Genomic DNA, 20,596 nt, shown 5'->3' on the forward strand with positions numbered 1-20,596 from the left:
GCGCTTATACTCTGAGCCGAATTACGCCATCTAGCGAACGAGATTATACCACCACCTTTGTTCCCCCGCCACAACCGAAATCACCGAGACTGCCCTTCAACCTACGAACCCCGCCCCAAAGGGCAACTCACGCCACCATGTTCGTCTGCCGGGGTTGTCTCCGAAGCCTCACAGGGACCACCACCGGTCCCATAGGAGCCCGGTTGCTTGGTCCTCTACAGAAGAGAGCTGCGAGCTCTATATCTGGCCGGAGGCCATACACAGGAAGAAGGGCTGGGTCCGATTTGCGCAGCAGTATTGAAAGCCCTAACCAATTCGGAAGCCAACATTCCCCCTCGAAGGGGAAAAGGGCCTTGGGTAAAGAGCCACCCGGTGACGATAAGGAAGATATGGAGTACGAAAACCTCGATACAAGAGGTGGCGACCATGCCAGGAAGATGTATGAGAAAAAGCTGGAGTCGAACATCAGGAGGCATCTTAGCCTCACCCAGGACCCCTATCACATTGCCCAGAGTGTCGCCGGAATGCTTGAAAAGGGCCGTTTTGATGAGGCACTCATGATGGCGCGTATGGCCAGCCGCAATACCAAGGTCGAGGTTAGCTGGAACCATCTGATTGATCACCAAATGAAGAACAATCGCCTCCATGCTGCCGTGAAGTTATACAACGAGGTGCGCATTCGCTTGTTTGCTTGTTTAGGATATACAGGGTGCTAACCCCCACCCAGATGAAAAAGCGAGCTCAAATACCCAACGCAAAGACGTACACCATCATCTTCCGCGGCTGCGCACAATCTATCCATCCCAAGCTGGCGGTAGCTGAGGCCACCAGGATCTACAACTTCATGATCAAGGCCGGGCCGCTCAAGCCGAACACCATTCACATGAACGCCGTCCTTGAGGTTTGCGCTCGCGCAGGAGACCTCGAGAGCTTGTTTACCATCCTAGTAACTTCCAATACCAGCATGCGCTCCCCGGATGCCCATACCTTTACCATCGTCCTGAACGCCCTCCGATACGACTCGGGTCATGCAGACAAGTCCAAAATCGGACTGATCGATGCCGAGATCAAGCGGGAGATTCAAAAGAACCTCTTGAGAGCGAGGGCTATCTGGACGGACGTGATTGCGAACTGGAAGAGCGCCAAGATCATCATTGACGAACATCTGGTGTTTGCCATGGGCAGATTACTTGCTATGGGCGACTACAAAGACAACGACAGCGTCTTGGATCTGCTCGAACAGACTATGAAGATTCCAAGGTTTGATAAACCCAACGTCAAGCTCCCCGACGTTCCGCCCGCCGAAACCGACGCCGTAGCCGATCCGTCCGTGCCGGAAAGCCAAACCGTAAACACCAAGGACATGTCACCGAAGGACCGAAAGGCGTTCGTTGGGCTGAGGGCCAACAAAACCCCTCTATACGCCCGGCCGGGCAACAAGACGCTGTCCCTCGTCCTCACCGTCCTCGTCAACACGCGCAAGACGTCCAGTGCAGTAAAATACTGGAACTACCTCACCAAGATCGCCAAGGTAACACCCGACGACTCCAACCACGCCTGGTACCTACGGGCTCTCGCCTCAGGCCACGCAAGCGCACAAGTCGCCTCCATCATCGCCGAGATGCACCCAGCGCTCCTCACCCCACTCACCTTCCGGCGCGGCTTCTCCGCCTGCATCGGCGACAACCTCAACCCACAAGCCTTCAAAAACGCCTGCCGCATCTTCGACGTCATGGCCACCAAGCAGCGCTACGCCGACGCCCTCGCCATGCGCCTGTTCCTGCAAGTCGCGCGCGCCAACACCCGCCACTTCCACGACGCCCCACCCCCCACCACACCCACCGAAAGCCTGCCCGCCTCCTCCGCGGCCGGCAAGCTCGCGCACGGCACGCAAATCCTCACCGCCCTCGACCGCATGTGGGAGCCCTTCCGGATCCTGACCGGCTCTTTGTCCTACCCCGCCGAAGCGACGCGCTCGCCCGAAGAGGAGCGGGAGCGGCAGCGCGGCGACCTGCAGGAGATCATGGCGACGGCGCGGCGGATGATCGCGGCGATCGACCGGGTGGCCGGGGCCGAGGACGGCATGATGCAGCTGGTGGCGGCGGCGGACCGGCGGGCGGCCAAGCTGTGGCACGCGCGCCGCATCGTGCTGCAGCGGCTGGTGGAGCGCCACGTGCGCATCCTGTACCCGGACGGCCCGCCGCCTGAGGAGGAGAGGGAGCGTCGGATGGTGTTGGAGGAGGAGGAGGGGCTGGCGGAGGAGCGCACGGCGAGGCAGGCGGCGCGGCATGCTTCGTTTTAGTTGGGAGTTGGTTGGGGGTGGGAGGTGTATTATACTAGTGTAGTGTACATTTATAGTTGGGGGTTTATACCATGTACAATACTATCTAGCAGGGAAGCATGCGTGTCATTCCCTGTAAAGAATGTACTTTTAAGCAATTGCGTCAACACTCTAGGCCCAGTGGCGATCTTTGTCCACGGCTTTTTGATATCTCTATTCAAACTCTCCCAGTCCGATTTCATAATCCTACAGAACCAAGCCCGCCCCGGGAACACTGTTATCACAACATCTATATCAATGCTGGGTAATCCTATGTTATCCCACTCTTCGTGCCAAAGCCCACGTCTCCTCAAGCAACCGCAGCGGGGCTCGAGACAACCCTCGACCTAGCTCCCTCCCATATCGACCCAACCCCGGGTCTTTCCACCTCATGCCTACTCCCAACTCTCTCCCCTCCCACTTCCCCATCGCTACCCAACACCCCAGGCACATCCTCCCCATCCTCTCTCCTATCCCCCTGTATTTGCCCCCCAGCCACATCCAAGCTATCAACTTGACTAACCGGACTTGTGGTGCTGGCCGGACTGGGGGAACCGTGAGGTGTGAGCACCGAAAACGAGTCCACAGTCGAACCGGAATGGGTTAGAGCGCCCGGGGACGAAGGCTCGCTGCTGCGGCGGGATGAGGGCGAAGGGAGGAGGCAAGTTGGCGAAGAGGGCGGTGACCAATCTGGTGACCAGTCCGGAGAGGAGAGCTGGTATCTTTTCAGGGGTGGCGAGTGTTCTCTGCCTTGGTTTGGGTCTTGGTCTTGGTTTTCAGCGGTTCGGCTTTGAGGTTGGTCATGGCCTCTGCAAAAGGGGGGTCATATCAGTTAGTTCAAAGATATGTAGCTTGAAAAGGGGTATCGGGTAGAGACTGACTCGGAGGAGTCCGCGGACATGATTGTCCAGAGCGTCCGGAGCGGAACTCTGGGGGGCGGGCGTGACGGCCGGGGCAGTGGGCCACCTAATATAGGTCAGCTACCTTGCGCAGTGGTGGCTGGGCGTTGATTGCTCACTGTGTTGGTGGTTGTGGCTACGTTCCTCAGAGAAACGGAAGTTGCTATCTACTACTTCTATGCCTTGTTTTTAACATTTTATCGCGAGTTATTTAAGGGGTAACAAGACTACTCACCCCGAACAGCTCTTTGGACACCAGACCGAAACGAACTCCAGCTCCCGGTGTTGGAACCTTCCCCTGAACGCGCGGGGGCAGCCACAACTACAAAGTTCTCCTTGTCTTCGTCCGAAAGAGACGGCGATCGGCTAAAGAGGGAGACGCCACGTTGGCGGAACCTCGCGGGCAGAGAATGCAGCCGAAGACGACTCCTGAAACGGCGACGTCTCATGGGCGACCGGGGCGGCGTGGTCTCAGGGGAAGAAGGCGAGTCGGTTTTCTGAGGTGCTTCCTCCATCACAACCTGAATCTCTTGGGAGCACTCTGACGATCCGAGAGCGATGTGGTCATGGCGATGAAAGCGAGAACCGACCGAGTGGAACCAACCGCGTTTGCTCTTCGACGGCTCGGGTTGGAGGGGCTGGGGAGTGTTGTCCGCTGTGGCGTTGTTGGTGGCATTGCGACCAAGGAGTCGCGATGTCTTGTGGCGGAGACTAGCAACGATGGACTTCCGGGAGCGGCTTGTATTGAGGCTTGTCTCGAGGCTTGCCTGGTCCGATGGGCCGACGAAGTCGGGGGTGGCCGACATGTTGGAAACACCCTGCCTCCTTACTCTTAAGATTGAATTTGATACAATAGTAAAACTGGAGAAGCAAGAGGAAGATGAATTCCACGAGTAATGATAACAACGTGAGGCCTAGTTGGCTTACACACTATAATAACAGAATGGATGATGGTTCCGACTCGGACATTCGCCGAGGAAGAGGGCGAAGACCGTGGCCCCGTTCTTTCGATAACCTTCCCAGATAAATGAATCAGGCAACGCCGTGCGCACCAACTACGGAAGGCACTATATGCTGATTGCGGAAAGAGGGTCGAGCTTGATTTCCATGAGTGACGAGGAAGGTGCTCCTGGGGTCGCCCCAAGGTGTGGTGAGGTTCAAGTTCCGCCTACATGTCACATTTTTACTTACTACTACTGCATTATCCCATATTCGTCCGCCAAAACATCATCCGACGCTGTCAACACACATGCGGAGCTGATGGCGCTAGATTCAGAAAATGGGCGATGTTGGATGCCGTCATTTCTTTCTTGTTGTTTATTTTGCCAAATGCACACCCGCGGCCTTTTGCATTATCTGTCCGCCTGCTGCTCTAGCCCTCGACATTTCCAAACCTTCCCACCATGGGACCTGAAACGCCAATGTACGCCGTGCTTAATCAACATAACGTCACTCTCCCAGCACCCCAAGGCTCCCCGTGATTACCCAGTTCCACCACCAAATACTAGAAAAGGAAGAATGCCTGCGACTCATACACTCGAAGATCTATCGGCATATTCAATGCGCGGGGGGTCGATACCAGAGCGGCCATGGAGGTGATACGCTCTATCTCCCACTGAAGCGTCCATTCCGGCTGAAACCCCGACCCCAGCGGTTCGTCTTAACGAGGTTGTCGCTGTACAAGCCACTGCCAACTCCCGCAGCCGGGCCCGTGGGAGGTTGTTTCGCGGTTTGGGGATCCGCATCCATTGGCTCATCGAAGCCATAGGACCCATCTACCACCATCTCGTTGTCGGACGAGGCGCGAGCTGATGCTGGGTTGACGGGGGCGGTGGGGGTGTTGCCAACCTTGGGGTAGACGTTCAGGACGCGACCATCGGCCTGGTACAGTTAGCCTTCAAAACCGCCTAAACGTCGGGAAGCGGGAGCGACATACCGTCTGGTTGTTGAACGTGGCGATCACATTGTCGGCACCTTCCTTGCTCTCGAAAACGATCTCCGCAATTACCAACGGGTGCTGCTTCACCACGCGACAGCTGGTAACGATACCACCCACAGGGGTCACGGCGCTCTCGATATCGGCCGCCGTCGTGCCGGGGGCAAAGTTCTGTGCCATGACGACAAATGGGCCGGCCAAACCCCGGATCGTCATGCCCTTGTTGAATGCGCTTGTCTGCTTCGCCATGGCCCTCGGCCCTGTCGGGATTGCGCCGTTGGTACCGGTCTCTGGGTGGGCCGAACGTTGTTGCTGCCGGGGGTGGGATGATTGCAGTTCCGACCTTATCAGGGCTTGTGCGACCTGGGCGGCGCGACGCGTCTGGCGCCTGTGGCTCGCTGGTCCGGTCGGCGGTGCATTCGGGTCGGTGATGCGTGCGGCGAGGGAGCCGGCACCGCTACCGCTAGCTCGACCGTTGGCCCTGGGGCCCTGCGCCTGTGTCTCGTGGAGGTCGTGCGTCCATTCTCCGTTGATGTTGCCCGTACTATGCCGCGGGCGGCTAGTAGGCTCGCCACGCTACCGGGGGAAAAGGTTAGCGGGGTGGGATAGGGCAATTGGGGAGTCAATCAGGCAAACGAACCTTCTTCACGCCTGCGCGGCTGGCGAGGCTGCCGGTGAGGGACGGCTTGGAGGCGGGGGTGCTCGAGCGGCGGTCTTTGCCAAATATCCTGGCGGCAAGCGCTTCGTTCTTCTTTCGATCGCGAGCTATGAAGTGGATGGTTGGTTCTGGGTGCTCGGCGTCCGAGAAGTGAGCGCGCTGGGTTGCATACCTTCGTGGATTATCTTTTCCAAGTCGGCGGCGCCCTTGCCGCCATTCTTGCCGTTGGCGACCATGTTGCTGTGCAATTCGGTAACTTGGTTGGTCGGGTGAATAGAATGTCGAAATGCAGGTGCAGTGGGATGGTTTCTTTGTAGGGTGTTGTAAAATAGAATGCCGTGACGAGCTTTTGTTTTTTGAAGGCGAGTCTGCAGCTGGCGCTCTCTCTAACAATGGCTGCGGGCGGTTTGTCGCTGGACCGTGTTTCTGGCGCGCGCCAGCGAGGATTCGCCCCCTGCGGCCCGCCGACAGATCGAAGCTAAAAGCAACTTGGAGTCTTGGCGAATACCCGCACTGTATCCACACAGTGTCCTTGCACGCATTCTCATGCATTCAACTCGACCCTCAGAGCAAGAGTCTGGATAACTATTTCAATGGTAGAATATTCTCTGCCAACAGGCCGCACCTCTTTGCATTTACACCTACCCATTTCTTTAACTACGATACCACTATTGTAGTCTTATCCACACGTATTGTCCCTCAATCCTGAAAAAATGAATAACGGCCTGCGCAATGAAAGTAGGCAGGCAGGCAAACCGCGTTCCAAAAGCTAGTTATCAATATATATCTCTCTTGTTCAATCTTTTTCCCATTGCCGTTTATTCAGATGGAGTCAACGCGGAGCGGCGGAAACATCAAAACCAAAGCCGCCAGTGCTACAAACAGAAGAAGAGTATAAGCCATATACATAGTAAACAACAAGGCAAAAAAGTGTTTGTGCCGCCGCCCCAATGTTGATTCCGCCCATGTTCTTTTCGTTGCCCCCCCACTATCCATCCATCCACCCACCATCATCACCCATCCAAGCAAACTTCAAAAAACGAACACAGCGTGGCAAGAAAGACAACCAATAATATGACAATGGTGATGACTCGAATGATAAATGCAGCTTTAAACCTAGTAGGGTAGGCAAGAAAGCAAGCAAAGCAACGAGTCTCGGAACGCCGAAAAAAATTGCAGTTGCAATTTGCATCAATGGGAAGGGAAAACCCGTAACATCATGCCCGTCCTCCAGCCCCCCTCCCTTCCCCTTTCGTGTCTCTCGCTTAAACCATACGTATCCAACTCGCAGCCTGCCACCCACTCTCCTAGCACTCCGGACAGCAATTCTAATGCCAAGGGCTCTGGCCACTGCCCATGAATCCCTCCTCCATCGTGCGCGCCTCCAGATTCCGGATAAAGTCGCGATTGTTGCCCCTTCCACCCTGCTGCGCCCGGCTCCCTCTCCTTGGCTGCCTGCTGGCTGTCTGGTGGTCCATGCCTGCCAGACCTTCTGGTGGGGGTGGGTAGTACGCCGGGCTGGGCTGGAGCCGAATGGGTTGCGTCGGGTCGAGGTGGCTGGCTACTCTCTGGATCGCGGCGGGAATGCCGCTCTGTTGCTGCTCCATCGTGGAGGCGCGCTGCCTAGGCCGGTTTTGTTGGGCGTACAGGTTGGATTGGGCATAGTTGGCCGGCGGCATTTGCACGGATACCTGTGCCATACCCATTTGGCCATATCCACCTTGCTGCCCACTGTACGGGGGCGGCGCCCCTGGCTGCGCGCCTGTTGGAGTGTACATGTTGTTGTTCCCGTAAAGCGGCGGTGGTTGCTGTGGGTGCCCTTGCTGCTGTTGCTGCGGCTGCTGCGGCTGCTGCGGCTGCTGCTGGTGTTGTTGTTGCTGCGGGTGTTGCTGTTGCTGCTGCTGCTGCTGATACTGCACGGCACCCATAGACCCGTAGGCCCCTTGCGCTGCTGTGCTTGCCTGCGCTTGGGCTTGAGCTGCCTGGGCCCTTTGCTTGCTCAGGGCCTCGGCTTGTATTTGTTGTTGTGTGCCGGGAGCTGGTGATCGGTTGAGGGCGCTCGCCTTGAGGTTCATGGGCGGCACAAACTGGCCAGTATACTTTTGTTGTGTAATGAAAGGGTGGAGCTTTGCCTGTTGTGGCGACCACCTTTCGAGGGGGTTGATAGTCAGCAAGCCCCTGACGAAGTCAATGAAGGCAATGCGGTTATTCATCTCTGTGGTTACGGTCAGTTCCTATGTTCTCTAGACAGCAATAGGCAGTGACAACTTACCCCTATCTATTTCCGACTGCTTCATATTCTTCCGGGGCATCGGGTATGACTTGATAATCTCGGGCAATGTGTTGGCCTGGAAGTACTTCTTGCTGGGTTGTTCTTTTGTGTTGCGTTCCCGTGAGTACTGTTCCATGCTCTTTAGGTGGTAAGTTCGACGGCCGAATTCATCCTGCCTCTTCTCGAAAAATTCGCCAGCTTGCTTGCCCATCTCGATCATCCAATTTGGAGGGTTGCCAAGCATTTCGACGATCCGGGAGACCTGGTTGTACTCAGAGGAACCTGGGAACAAGGGCAGGCCAAGGAAGAGTTCGACCACGATACACCCCAGTGACCACATATCGATGGCCGAGGAATATGGCAGGCCGAGCAGGACCTCAGGTGAGCGATAGAACCTGGACTGGATGTATGTGTAAACTGTTTGCCGTTCATCGCATGCGGAACCGAAATCAATAATCTTGATGATTGGGCTCTCGAGGTTCTTGAGGAGAATGTTCTCCGGCTTCAGGTCGCAGTGGATCAGCCTCGCCTTGTTGAGCAGCGCTAGGCCGTTCAAAAGCTGCTGAGCAAAAACGCGAACGAGAGTTGTGCTGAGACCCCGGAACTGGTTCTGCTTGATAAGCTCGTACAAATTCACGCTGAGCAGCTCAAACACCAAACACAGATGTTGTCTGTGAATGAAGGTATCTTTGAGCCGCAGGAGGTGGTGGTCGTCGTTCTTGTCCAGCTTGGTGTTGAGCTACGTTCGGTTAGCGTTGAGAACAGCTGGAAACAATGGCACAATAATGGCACGGCAGCGACTCACCAAATCCAAAACCGACACTTCCATCATGCTCTGGTTGAAGTATGCTGTGCGGTTCTTGATGACCTTGACAGCAACAACTTCCTGGGTCTTCATGTTCTGGCATTTCACAACCTGGCCGAAGGTGCCCTGGCCAAGAACATCCAAGATCAGATATCGGTTCCTTAACAGGGTAAATATTAGCCACTGCATTGTCCACTCCCGGAGAGAAGTCGTACTTGTGTCCAGCCTCCTCAGAGCCAAGGATGTCATTGACGTAGAGGATGTAATCGCTATCCTCATTATCGTAGCCATCGTTCTTCAAACCCTTGCTCGGCTTCGTCAAAACACGGCGAGGGTTACGTGACGACTCGTACTTGAAGCCGGGGTTGCAGATTCGGTATGTAGCTGGGAGTTGCACCGTGAGCGCTTGGAGAGGCTGGGATGGTTGGGTTAGCAAATCTGGCGACAAATTATGTAGCGCATTGGAGACCAGTGACTAACGCTGAGAAAACCACCTTCGGGGTTGGCTCGCCGAAATGCAGGTTGGCTGTTGACCTTGGGCTTGAGATCTGTCGATGCTCGAATGCGCTTGAACTCAGGCACAGGACCCCTGTCCAGCAAAGTCGACTGCTGCTGCTGTTGCGGCTGCGGGGCACGCTTGGGCGACTTGGGATCGACATAGGAACCGTCCATGGGAGTCATGGTCGACGGGGAGTAGGAATCCTGGCTGCCGCCGTATGGATTGGTCGGAGGGAGCTGGGGTGCCGCTTGACGGGTATTGTAATAAGGGCTCTGTTGCGGGGCATAGTCCGACGAGCGGGTGGGCGATTGCCGTTGCGCGGGCTGTTGCGAAAACTGGCTTGCGCTGCTAGACTTGGGGCCGTATGGCGACGTAGGGGACAAAACCTCCATGGGCGAGTATCGCTGCGCGGCGGCAGAAGGCTCTTGTTGGAGGTTGGCGGTGCGACCGCTGGAGGGGTGTTGTTGATGATGCGGCCGCATCGGGTATTTAGCGCTCGAGTTTAGGGTGGCGTAGGAATCATGGGAATCTTGCATCGGGACGTCGCCGTTACCGTCGTGCAAAAGGGGGCTCGCCATCGGCGACGTTGCCGACGGCGGCGTCTGGTGCGGATTCAGGCCGCCCTGGTAGTTGTCGTACTTGAAGCCCGCCGGGGGCTGTTGCGCCGGGTTCTGGGCGCCGCTACCAAAGTCCCGCGGCGACATTTGGCTGTTGGTGTTTCCATTGTACCGTCGCTGGCCGCCGGCGCTGGCAGGGTCATTGTACGCCTGCCATTGCTCCATGGCTGCTGCTTCTGGAAACGACGGGACGACAAGGATCGCGGATTATGTGTTGTGATGGTGAGTGCTGTACTTTGTCTGTGTCGCAGCAAGGCAGGTAAATGAGTTTGGAGTCCTTGGGCTCTGGTGCGGAGGGGAGGGGGACCCGCTCCAGCCAAGAAAGCGGGTCTACCACAATCCACTATCCACCGCGCAGCCAGCCAAGGTCTGGAGCAGGGGTGGAAAGGGCGCTTGTGTGGACGCGTTTGGCAGGAGCTGTGAGAGACCCGCCCAGCACTGAGAGAGAGAAACGAGGGGGAGAGTTACTGGGGCGGGAAAGGATTGCGGATGGAGGGTAGTTCCCGCTGTCGAGTGGCACAAGACGAGTGCGGCCGAGATCTTTATTGTGTGTATGTTACTCGCGACTTTTCTGGGTGGGAGTAGGGAAAAGAAAAAAAGAAAAAGGAGAAAAGGAGAAAAAAAAAGGGTTCAGGCAGCTTCCCCAAGCCGCCCGACAGGAGAGACAACAACCGATGACGACTGTGCGGCGCTCGACCAGATCAAACTCGTCGGCCCTGGCCCGGATACCCCTGCAAATCGAAGTTCACCACTTCATGAGCACTGGCCTGGCATTCCAGCCCCCGCAGCTCAGGCGAGCGAGGTAGGTTGAGCCAAAGAATAAACGCCGCTCCCAAACACTCCAGACCAACCGAGCGCAATAATCCAACCATGAAAAGGCAGGGTTGGCTTGTCACGATTCTAGACTTCCCAGGTTTGCAAGGCGGCGGTCCCTGTGTTCCGGTTTCACTTGCGATCTTCCTGATGCCTTGCCGTTTTGCCCTCCAAAACCGCAGACGAAACGTTTCCAAAGGCTATTATCATTGCATAGCCACAGTAGAAACTGTTGATTTCCTAGCAGGCATTGTAAATGAATCGGAGGCTATAGAGATGCGCAGCTTCTATCCTGGCCTATTCATACAGATTTGGGAATTGATCTGGCCGAGGACTTATCACTTCGCTACTAACTACCTAGTTATCTGTTGTTCTCGGCACAGAGGCACTCGGTGAAACAAAATCGGGTTGCCGAACGGAGCAGAAACTTTCAAGCTGCTGGCGTACCTCCTATCCGGTAATGTGCGAGAGCTTTGCAATAGGAGCTTTGCAATAGAGAGAAACTTTGGTTTTGTTACTGTTCGGGGGAGACATTCATTGGCCACTGGAAACGCGCCGACCCAGGGGCTGGTGGCCGTTGATGCCCAATCTTCAATTCGTGTCGCCACCACCACCCCGCCTGCATTGATGTACACAAATCTTACCGGTATAACTTCCTATTTTGGTAATGTTATGATTTTAATGAGACCAGCCGATGGCATTTGCTAGACATGTTGGATAAGGCTAGATGTCACTCATCAACGGCGAATAAGGAGGGAGCGTGAGATGGCAGTAACCAAGAACTTCTCATTCTTCGTTCTCCAAAACACCAGTTTTGCTAGTCTTCGCCCATCCCAGGTAACCCTCCATAGATAAAACCCCCACCATCACCAAAACCCTAGCAGGTAGCCCCCCTCGAAGATGGAGTCTCAGGTTGCAAAACCTGGCTCAGCGGTTCCCCGCCACTAGCGACAACAATCCTCCCCTTTACGATTTGGAATCGGCGGCGTTTGTTTGGCGCATTCGAACAGATAACGGTCCTTGACTCCGTCCCGCGCATTGAGATAGGAATAAAGAGAAATCCCTCAACCACCTGATACTCCTGTGCAAGCAGACCTATCCAGAGTAGTTTGACTGACATCGGAAATCGTTAGCTCATTCCGCCCAAGGAAAAAGTGGCCGGCTAGGCAGGCAAATAGAACATGTGCCGTACTTCGATCAAGTGGTATCCAGCGCACGGCATAAGAGAGAAGGCGGCGAAGCACCAAAACGCAAAATCACGAGAGAATTGAAAATTTTGAGCAAGAGACAAGCAGAGAGAGAGGGAGAGAGGAAGAGAGAGAGAGAGAGAAGGCAAAAAAAAAAATGCCGTAGCAAGTGATCAGATCATGCCCGTGGGGGATTACTGCAAGAAGAAGACCGGGAAACGAAGACGATGACAAGGACGGTGACGACCATGAGAAACGCAATTTAGGGAGCGAGAAACGTAATACACCGAACGAAAGAAGCAAAAGACCCTCGATTTCCCGACCAGATCCCCCCCATAATCAACTTGAATGACTGCCTGAAAAGTTCCTCAGATCATGAAAAGGCATTTCGGCGTTGAGAAAAATTGCAACCTCCAGCATCGGCGCTGTTCTAAAGAAAGACGATGGAAGGAAAGCAAGACGAGTGAACAAAAGCGGGACGATGAAAAAAGTATGTTTGGTGTAGACGTCGTGGTGGATGACTCAGGGAATGTCACCCTTAACCCTGGTAACCGGAGAAACCGTTGTTGAAGTTTTGGCCAGGGGGCGGCTGGTTCCACTGCGCGTTGGACTGCTGGCCACGACCATAGCCGCCAGCGCTCGGGGGACCGCTGTAGCCCATGGGCTGGGCGCCATAGCCGGCCGGTGACTGGGCCTGGGGACCGGCGTAGCCCGGCTGCTGACCCGGACCGTAAGAACCTACGGGGGCGTTAACTACCGAGTTCGGAGCAGCAGCCTCGCGGGGATACGTACCACTGCCGTACTGGTTAAAATACGTGGAGGGCGTAGCGGGGTAGCCAGGGGTCTGCGCGCTCTGAGGGCTGTACTGCTGGTTGGGGTCGAACTGCTGGGGATGGCTGGGTGTCTTGTCCTTGCCCCACTGCGCATTGGTTAGCTCCTTGATGCCTGCCAGCCCGAGATGATATCATGAAAGTACTTACGCTGCACTTGAGCGGGCGACCATTGACGTTGTAGCCGTTCAGCTGGCAGATGGCCATGGCGGCGTTCTCGTGAGTATCCATCTTGACGAACGAGAAGCCGCGGTCGGCTTGGAAACGAGATTCGACGACGAAGCCAAAGTTCTGGAAGAGCGGGACGATGTCTTGCTGGGTAGTGTAGGGAGTCAGGTTACCGACGTAGCAAGTGGTCTGCCAGGCTGGGGTCTGGTTGACGATCATGTCGTAGCTGTGGACGCCATGGGTAGGGAAGTGGTGGTGACCGTACGGCGTGGTCGGGGTCATGCCCATCTGCTGCATGGCCTGTTGTTGGGCCATGGACGGCTGGCCCTTTTGGTTGGCCCAGTTGCAGCGGATAGCACGGGAGCCGAGCCACTCGCCATCCATGGAGCTCAGGGCCTTCTCGGCATCCGGGCGCTCGCGGAAGGCGACGAAGCCATAGCCGCGAGAGCGGCCGGTTTTCATGTCCCACATGACACGGGCCTCGGAAACGGAACCAAAGGCTGAGAAGGCCTGAAGGAGAACTTCATCATTGACTTCATTCGACAGGTCGCCGACGAAGATATGGAAATGGTTCGAAGTGTCCTCCTTGTTGGTGCTGTTCGACTGGTAGGCCCAGTTGACGCGAATCTCCTATACGGCGCATATTAGAACCGATGTTTTATGTCCGCACATGTCGTGATGAACGTACCGACTGATGGACGCGGCGGCCATTCAAGGTCTGCATGGCGCGTTCGGCGGCACCGGGGTCGTCGTACTCAACGAAACCGTAGTTGTAACCCTTGGCCTCCAAAATCGGTCAGCATTCAAGCCAAATAGAAAAACGAAGCGAAAAAGAAATATGGGAGAGGTGCGAAGGCTTCAATCGAGTGGGCCAATTCCAAATGGCGGGGTTGGAGGAAGGTTGAGATGAGCTTACATTTTTGTCCGGGATGATCTTGACACTCTGAACATGGCCGGTGGTTTCGAAGATTTGACGCAAGACGTCCTCAGTGACGCGCGGGTCCAAGCCTCCGACGTACAGCGCACGCTTGTTCGGCTCCGGGGCAGCACGGCGACCGAAGGGGCCACCGCTTCCGGGGGACATCATGCCGCTCTTGTCGCCGCCGCCACCCATGGGAGAAGTGATCGCGGTCGGAATCGGATTGTTGTTCTGCGGAATATGTAGAGGGGGGGGAGGCAGGTGCGACGGGTTCGAGCCGGGGTTCTGGCCATTCTCGTAGCCAGGCGCACCTGCGTTGGGCTGCGGCGGCGGCGGGAGCTGGCCAGAGGCCGAGGGAGGACCGTTGTCAGCCATCTTTGCGAACTTGTTGCGTTGGGATGCTTGACGGAAGAGCAGAAGACCGCGACGAATGGGAGATATATTGCACCAAGGGCCTTTCTTGGCAGCGTAAACCCCACTGAGGACACGGCGACTGCAGACGATTGCTTGGATGCCTGCCTATCTCAGCGAGCGCGAAGAAAATTCGAGCTATGCAAGGCTTTTTCCTGGCGAAAAAAACGAGGCGAGGGCAGAAGACACTGAACACAAAACCTGGTGTTTCCTGTCGCGAAGCAGTCCCACGAGCAGTGCCGCTGTGTTGCTACAAATGGGATGAAGAGCCAAGAACAGCTGGGAGCTTCGGATTTCGCTTTTGCAGATAGGAGAAACCTGGGCGCCAAATAGGGACAGAAGACCCGAGTGTATCGGCGTGGCAATAGCGAAGCGGAGGGTCTCCAACCGTTCAAAAGGGCCGTAGAGCGAATTGAGAACAGAGCCGGCGTGCAACTAAAAACACGGAATGCGAAGCCCAAACCCGGAGTGCGTTTGGAACCGTGAAGTGGAGGAGACGACGACGAATAAGACAATGGCTGGATTGCGACGACGACGACGATGATGAGGATAAGGAGATGGAGCAGGAGAAACCAACAAAAGAAGAGGGAAAAGACCCGGCCGTTAAAAAGGAGGAGAGCCTCCGAAATCAAAACAGCGCCGGCCGATCCAAGAGGATAAGTGACGGAACTCCTCGGTGATTGAAGGAGGCGAAGGAAAAGAGATGCAGGAGGAGGAAGAGGGTCACAGGCATCACGAAGAGGGGGGGTTTTTCATGGTGCCATGGAACTGGGATTGTTGAATATCACTGGCCGACAAACTTGAAAGAAATCTAGGGGGGTCCTCAGTGGCCAAGGCGGCAACCCCCCCTCAGATTCTGGGCTGTTCCGTTCTGGTCTCCATCCTCTCTCGTTGTAGATGCACCAAAGCTGCATGGTGCCTAGGCGGGCTTGGTGGAATGGGTCCTTGCTGTCAGGTCCTCCTCCTTGCAGGTTAGCCGTGTGCCCATTGGTGTAGTGGAATCTGTCCAGTGTTTGTTGAAGCCAGGCCGGGACGGCTCTGTCCGTTTGTTAATAACGAATTGTGAAGAGCGAACTGGAGCAGGGCACCCACCCAAGCTCAGGTATTTAAGGGTATTTAAGCACCCAGGTAGTGCCGAGTCAGCTGACCACGATCGATCGCCCCAAACCTGAGTCGTAGCTTTTATTTTGAAAGTTTTTGTTTTCGTCATCTAAACTAGGATCGGTAGACTGTGTTCCTGTAACTGCGAGTTAGCTTAGTCCAGGCCAAGTCCCATTCCATCCCCATGATGAGCCTCACGACCAACGACCAACGAGTTGCACTTCGAGGTCAGCCGGTTCAATGGCCTGTTCCATCGTCAAGCGGGCGCAGTTATCCTTATTCTCATCAATATATAAATGCATAGTGGGTCATTTGATTCTCACACAGTATTTCCGTAAATCGTAACTACTTACCTATAATTGCTTCGGCGTCGTTTCGTCTTTTCGTCCCATTTCGGGAAGTGTGTTGTCTGAAGCTCAGGTGCCTGACAGAACGGCCCGTCGAGGTCCACGCATGTGTAGGGATGACGGGCGAGCAGCCGCAAGCTTTCCTCCGCTAATTGGCTAGCGGCCCACGGGAGCTTGCCCACCCAGCAAGCACCTAAGCGCAGGGACCAGACCTCGAGCGCAACTTCCATCTCACCATCAGCTCCAGCAACAACCAAGCACCCATCAATCCAATCACTTGAAGCATTCATCGCGCAACAGGGAAAACAACGGAAACACAGTAATTCTCTTGGAGTTCGGTTCACCACTAACTTCCTTGGTAAAGGTACCCAACTCACCGAGGCAATCGGCCATCCATTCCGTTTGGCTATCTCACTTTTTTCTTTTTCTTTTCTCCCCGGGTATTCGCTGCCCCAAACCGGCCCCGATTCCGGTTCCCGAACGGATCCATCCATCACTCGGTGTTGGCCCGCAGAATCACACCCACATCTCACCAATCCGGTTCAGGTTCACCCAACAGGCGAGGCTCACCAGCACCTGTTTGCAAAGATTCCACTTTCGTATCACCGGCATCCCTCCATCTCTCCTGCAAGTACCCTTCGAGATGGCTGGTCGACGGCCAATTGATAAGCTGCCAAACGTGGTCAACGACGTGGTGAGTGGGGGGAAGTCGCTAGACTCCGTCAACTAGTCATGACAATTTGGGTCAGATTTGCTGATCGCTTGGTTACAAAGGTAATCACCACAGCCAAAACCTTTAAAGCTGCAAGGCAAGATGGCAAGGGCAACCCCGCCGCGGCTGCTGTTGCCATGGAGGCGCGGGTTCCCGCCTCGGTTGAGCAGTTCAATGCCATCTTGGACGACATCGAGTCCGAAATCGTAGGTTTGCTTAAGCGAACAACAGGGGGGATTCATTTCCACTAACCATGATGAAGCTCCTATCTAAAGCGGTGGTCGAACGGGATCTCAGACTCCTGAGAGCGAAACGCCAGCCGCCGCCCCCGGAACCGAAGCCGGTTGCCCCCCCTGCACCAATGGTTATTGACTTAGAGTCCCCAAAGATGACCCCAAAGCCGTCTTTCGCGGGCTTGCCAGGACCTTCCCTACCTGGGAAGCAGGCCAGCAAACCGGTTGCCCCGTTCCCAAATATGGGGTTTGATGGAGCATCACCCGAGGTGGCCGCGGCACCCAACCCGAAGTCCGTCGCCAAACCCAAGGATGTTAAGAACCAGGCCAGGCCGGCCGGGGCGACAGGCCCGGTCGCCAGGCCTGCCAGCGTTCCACAAAAGAAGGACGTCAAAGTCCCCTCACCACACTTACACCGGCCAGGCGGCGTGGCGACGGCCCCCCAAACGCCTATCAACCCACCAGCACAGCCCAAATCGTCGTTTGTTGCCACGGCGGCAGCAAACAGGCAGGCGTCTACCCTGGGCCCCAGCAACGCCCCGGGCCCCAGCGCTGCTACGCCACCAGCCCCGGTCACCGGAAACGGGAACCTGTTCACAGATATGACCTTCTCCGTGGCGCCCCCCTCTGGTGATGCACACGTTCAAAGCCAGGCCCCGCAACAGCAGAGAACAACACCGCAGCAGCAATTACCCCCGTCAGGATCTGGTGTTGCCAACACCGCGCCCGGGGATGCTCCGGGCCATCAGATTGAGCAATCCAAAGGAGGCCCGGCAGATGTGGCCAACATGGACGTTGGGATTCAAGATATCAAGACTGAGGATGCTAACAACATTACCAACGTTGATGAGAAAATTGACGGGCTCTTCGATTTGGGGTCCGCCGATCTCGGCGACAGCATTGATCTTGAATATGACCTCGGCAACGGGGACAACAGTAATTTCAACGACATGTACTTCGCCACAGGCGACAACAGTGGTGGGGCGGGGGAATTTGATGACGCTTTTTTCAATCTCAACGGATGAGCTGGATACCTACAGACAATGATTTGGGGTAAAGGAGTTTCGGATATGTAGCGTTTCATTCACACTTAGATACCAGGTTGGCCTCGAGGCATCAGCGGTTCTCGAGATTTATGAAAGGAGGGTTCAAGTTTAAAGCAAGATTATATAAAAGGTCTCCAACCTCTCGAGGCATGTATTAAGAGGTATCCGAAGCCGCAACTATTTACAAGAAAGTAGAAAGTAGAAAAAAAAAGAAAAAAGACAAAAAAGGCAGGCAACCAGCATCGGATACATTCACGGCTGCTGGGTCATCTTCCACATATCGCCCAACTTTGCAGAAAAAGCCGGATTCCTCCAGTCAGTCCAGTTGCGGTCCATCAACCCCCACGTCTCATCATAATCCGTCTTCCCGTCGCGCACGTAATAACTCCCCTGGATCGCCCACACGGCCCAGTCGGCGTCGTTGCTCTGCATATACGACACCAAGCAGTTCAAGTACCGGTTGTCCTTCTCGCTCAGACCGTCAAACTCGCCGCCCTCCATGCCCACGCCAAACTCGCTCAGGATCAGCGGGCCCGTGTACGGCTTGCCCTGCTCCAGCACGAAGCCAACAAAGGCGCCATACTGCGCCTTGACGATATCACAGTTGTTGAAGGCGTCCGGAAACGTCACCGTGAAGCTGTACGCATGCATCTCCCACACATGCTTGCCCGCCCACCCGCTCGTGTCCAGCATCGCCCCGGCCTCCCCCGACCGCAGATGCAGCAGGTCCGTCGAGCTCTGCACTCCGCCCACCAGCACCAGCGCGTCCGGGTGCGCCGCGTGCACCACATCCCCCCCCTTCTTAACATAAGTATACCAATCCGCCCTCCCATTCAGCCCCTGCAGCAGAAACTCCCGGATCTCATTCCGCAGCCCATACCCGACCACGCCCGCATGCCCCCTCCCCCACACCGCCATCGCCTCCAACCCCGCCAGCCACTGCTGCGTATTAAAAAACCGACTATTCCACGAATTATACCCAAACCCCTCATCCCACCACCCATTCCCATCCGTCAGGTTACAGCACCACGCCGCCCTCGAAACATGATTATCCAATATCGTCAGCACCCCCCTCTCAAACAACCCATCCACCACCGCCGCCACCACCTCCCTCGTCGTGGTATTCCCCGTAATCCACGGATTCATCCCCACCACCCTCTCATACAACCCCGCCATCTCCGCGGCCGCCACCCCCGCCGCGGCCGCCGCCTGCTCAAACGCCGCCGCCACGGTGCGGTGCGGGTCCAGCGCGGCGTCGGTGCTGTAGGTCAGGCGCACGCAGTTGAAGTTTTGGGCGGCGATCCAGTCGAGGATGGTGGAAAGGGGTTGGTGCTGCAGGCCCTCGGGCAGGTGGGTCTCCATGTGGCCGGCCCAGTTGACGCAGCGGAGTTTGATGCGCGTGTGGTTGGAGTCGACGATCCAGCGGCTGGTGGAGTGGAGGGGGAGGGCGGGGAGGGTGGCGGCGTGGGTGAGGAGGGGGGTGAGGGTGAGGAGGGTGAGGAGGAGGTGGAAGGGGAGGCGGGCCATTGTGGTGGTGGTTGTGGTGGGTTTGCTTCCTCCGTGGAGTGGACGGTGTTGTTATGGAGAGAGGGTGAGGTGGTTGGTGATGTCCCCAATAGGATCGATATAGAGTATAGACGATGGAGTAGAGGCCTAGCTCAGGGCAACCTCATGGGCAGAGAGAGAGATTCAACCCAACAGGGACGAATGTCGTCAGTCCAAAGACAAACGAAGGAGCTAAAGGGAAGCGAACGAGCGGCACTTTACCCTTATCGATGCCAACGACCGTCCTTGAGGAAGTGATATCTCAACTCTCCAGCCAGGCCGGATCAGCCACGGGAGCCATCGAGGTCATGACTTAATATATCAAGTGTAAGTCCAGTTCCCAGCTGATCCCTCCCGAATAGGGGTTCACCTTCGCCATACCGCACCTGAAAAACCAGGAACTTTCCTAGGAAGGTTACAGTGCTTCTTTGCTCCCACCCCGCTGCCAAACAGCCTCGCCTTCTTCTTCCACGCGGTTGCATTGCCTTGGCTCACTCGCCAGCCGCACGCGGAAGGGTTGGGTAGTATGTAGAAAGGGGGGGAGGGGGATCTTGGAGAGTTACCTTCCCAGTTCGCCCAGAACGGCCGAGACCCGGCCTGCCAAAAGGATCTCGAGGACAGACATTCGTGTCGGTCGTCGAAAATGACGGAGCATCCCACCCGACCCGTGGTCTCGTCCTTGTGATTGGAGGCGGTCCGAATTGGGGTTCATGAGGGGACAGGCGAATGACAAGTCGCATGGCCGGTCTTGGTGGTCTCGCAGGATCTTGGCCATCGCGTTAACCCCCATTGGGTTCAAGTGCCGGGTTAGGTGACCATCCGGGTGCTGTTGTCCTTCCCTGCTTGGAGGATGTGGAAAAGGGTGTTGGTTGACTTGTGATCAGTGCTTTTCCAGAAGACAACATCAGCCGGCGGACCATCCCCTGCCCCTTTTTCCTCCACAATAGTTTAATGATCCATCTCTCCACTAGCATGTCGTGATGCTCTCAGCCGACGGCAGTTCAGAGGACATCTCGCGCTGGGATTGGCCGATTTTAAAGTTGGGTCGCACAAGATGTGATTTGCGGCCCTGTCCTGGCAACCAATGTGTTTTCCAAGATTTGTTCCCGCATGCCAGGTTCAGATTCGATGACTTGAGTTATGGTGTGTGGCATGTGGTCAAGTGTGGTCATGATTCCGCCACAGCTGGCTTGGAAAGCCCGGCTTTTGCCATGGACAACCTTCTGGGGCCTTTCCTTCGCCGGCATTACCAGCTTCCAATTTTAAGCAATGGTACCA

General features: G+C 55.9%; 7 protein-coding genes across 7 annotated transcripts; 2 read left to right on the top strand and 5 right to left on the bottom strand.

The window, feature by feature from the left end:
- Positions 1–437: 437 nt before the first annotated feature.
- Positions 438–2,302, top strand: F5144DRAFT_493932 (uncharacterized protein; the record flags this gene model as incomplete). The annotated part of the gene is made up of 2 exons (XM_066786008.1): positions 438–671; positions 728–2,302. 2 exons carry the CDS (start codon positions 438–440, stop codon positions 2,300–2,302), a joined length of 1,809 nt encoding a protein of 602 aa, XP_066641005.1.
- Positions 2,303–3,122: 820 nt separating this feature from the next.
- F5144DRAFT_621762 (uncharacterized protein) lies at positions 3,123–4,162 on the bottom strand. The gene is made up of 3 exons (XM_066792077.1): positions 3,455–4,162; positions 3,339–3,395; positions 3,123–3,286 (listed from the first exon to the last, which is right to left on the bottom strand). The coding sequence occupies exons 1-3, from the start codon at positions 4,023–4,025 to the stop codon at positions 3,153–3,155; spliced, it is 762 nt and encodes a 253-aa protein (XP_066641006.1). The 5' UTR covers positions 4,026–4,162; the 3' UTR covers positions 3,123–3,152.
- Positions 4,163–4,384: 222 nt separating this feature from the next.
- On the bottom strand, positions 4,385–6,257 carry F5144DRAFT_535374 (uncharacterized protein). The gene is made up of 4 exons (XM_066787035.1): positions 5,986–6,257; positions 5,796–5,920; positions 5,156–5,731; positions 4,385–5,100 (listed from the first exon to the last, which is right to left on the bottom strand). Exons 1-4 carry the CDS (start codon positions 6,047–6,049, stop codon positions 4,825–4,827), a joined length of 1,041 nt encoding a protein of 346 aa, XP_066641007.1. The 5' UTR covers positions 6,050–6,257; the 3' UTR covers positions 4,385–4,824.
- A 698-nt stretch (positions 6,258–6,955) lies between these two features.
- Positions 6,956–10,607, bottom strand: F5144DRAFT_279005 (kinase-like domain-containing protein). The gene is made up of 5 exons (XM_066783686.1): positions 9,371–10,607; positions 9,106–9,305; positions 8,891–9,050; positions 8,086–8,824; positions 6,956–8,028 (listed from the first exon to the last, which is right to left on the bottom strand). Exons 1-5 carry the CDS (start codon positions 10,169–10,171, stop codon positions 7,142–7,144), a joined length of 2,787 nt encoding a protein of 928 aa, XP_066641008.1. The 5' UTR covers positions 10,172–10,607; the 3' UTR covers positions 6,956–7,141.
- Positions 10,608–12,544: 1,937 nt separating this feature from the next.
- F5144DRAFT_494590 (uncharacterized protein) lies at positions 12,545–14,298 on the bottom strand (the record flags this gene model as incomplete). The annotated part of the gene is made up of 4 exons (XM_066786043.1): positions 12,545–12,925; positions 12,987–13,634; positions 13,693–13,788; positions 13,921–14,298. The coding sequence occupies 4 exons, from the start codon at positions 14,296–14,298 to the stop codon at positions 12,545–12,547; spliced, it is 1,503 nt and encodes a 500-aa protein (XP_066641009.1).
- A 1,717-nt stretch (positions 14,299–16,015) lies between these two features.
- On the top strand, positions 16,016–17,889 carry F5144DRAFT_279398 (uncharacterized protein). The gene is made up of 3 exons (XM_066783689.1): positions 16,016–16,476; positions 16,557–16,700; positions 16,757–17,889. Exons 1-3 carry the CDS (start codon positions 16,426–16,428, stop codon positions 17,750–17,752), a joined length of 1,191 nt encoding a protein of 396 aa, XP_066641010.1. The 5' UTR covers positions 16,016–16,425; the 3' UTR covers positions 17,753–17,889.
- On the bottom strand, positions 17,890–19,555 carry F5144DRAFT_279157 (glycoside hydrolase superfamily). The gene has a single exon (XM_066783688.1). The coding sequence runs from the start codon at positions 19,298–19,300 to the stop codon at positions 18,026–18,028; it is 1,275 nt and encodes a 424-aa protein (XP_066641011.1). The 5' UTR covers positions 19,301–19,555; the 3' UTR covers positions 17,890–18,025.
- Between the last annotated feature and the right edge of the window lie 1,041 nt (positions 19,556–20,596).

The sequence above is a fragment of the Chaetomium tenue genome (genome assembly GCF_020726465.1).
Source record: "Chaetomium tenue strain MPI-SDFR-AT-0079 chromosome Unknown F5144scaffold_5, whole genome shotgun sequence".
Lineage (NCBI taxonomy): Eukaryota > Fungi > Ascomycota > Sordariomycetes > Sordariales > Chaetomiaceae > Chaetomium > Chaetomium tenue.

Coding starts and splice junctions, on each gene's coding strand:
- F5144DRAFT_279398 (XM_066783689.1), top strand. CDS start 16,426: ATGGCTGGTCGACGGCCAATTGATAAGCTGCCAAACGTGGTCAACGAC. Junction 16,477..16,556: donor CAAACGTGGTCAACGACGTG/GTGAGTGGGGGG, acceptor TTGGTTACAAAG/GTAATCACCACAGCCAAAAC. Junction 16,701..16,756: donor ACGACATCGAGTCCGAAATC/GTAGGTTTGCTT, acceptor ACCATGATGAAG/CTCCTATCTAAAGCGGTGGT.
- F5144DRAFT_621762 (XM_066792077.1), bottom strand. CDS start 4,025: ATGTCGGCCACCCCCGACTTCGTCGGCCCATCGGACCAGGCAAGCCTC. Junction 3,396..3,454: donor TGTCCAAAGAGCTGTTCGGG/GTGAGTAGTCTT, acceptor AACAAGGCATAG/AAGTAGTAGATAGCAACTTC. Junction 3,287..3,338: donor TAGCCACAACCACCAACACA/GTGAGCAATCAA, acceptor GACCTATATTAG/GTGGCCCACTGCCCCGGCCG.
- F5144DRAFT_535374 (XM_066787035.1), bottom strand. CDS start 6,049: ATGGTCGCCAACGGCAAGAATGGCGGCAAGGGCGCCGCCGACTTGGAA. Junction 5,921..5,985: donor GGAAAAGATAATCCACGAAG/GTATGCAACCCA, acceptor TCCACTTCATAG/CTCGCGATCGAAAGAAGAAC. Junction 5,101..5,155: donor CCACGTTCAACAACCAGACG/GTATGTCGCTCC, acceptor TAACTGTACCAG/GCCGATGGTCGCGTCCTGAA.
- F5144DRAFT_279005 (XM_066783686.1), bottom strand. CDS start 10,171: ATGGAGCAATGGCAGGCGTACAATGACCCTGCCAGCGCCGGCGGCCAG. Junction 9,051..9,105: donor TCTGAGGAGGCTGGACACAA/GTACGACTTCTC, acceptor TACCCTGTTAAG/GAACCGATATCTGATCTTGG. Junction 8,825..8,890: donor AAGTGTCGGTTTTGGATTTG/GTGAGTCGCTGC, acceptor AACCGAACGTAG/CTCAACACCAAGCTGGACAA.
- F5144DRAFT_279157 (XM_066783688.1), bottom strand. CDS start 19,300: ATGGCCCGCCTCCCCTTCCACCTCCTCCTCACCCTCCTCACCCTCACC.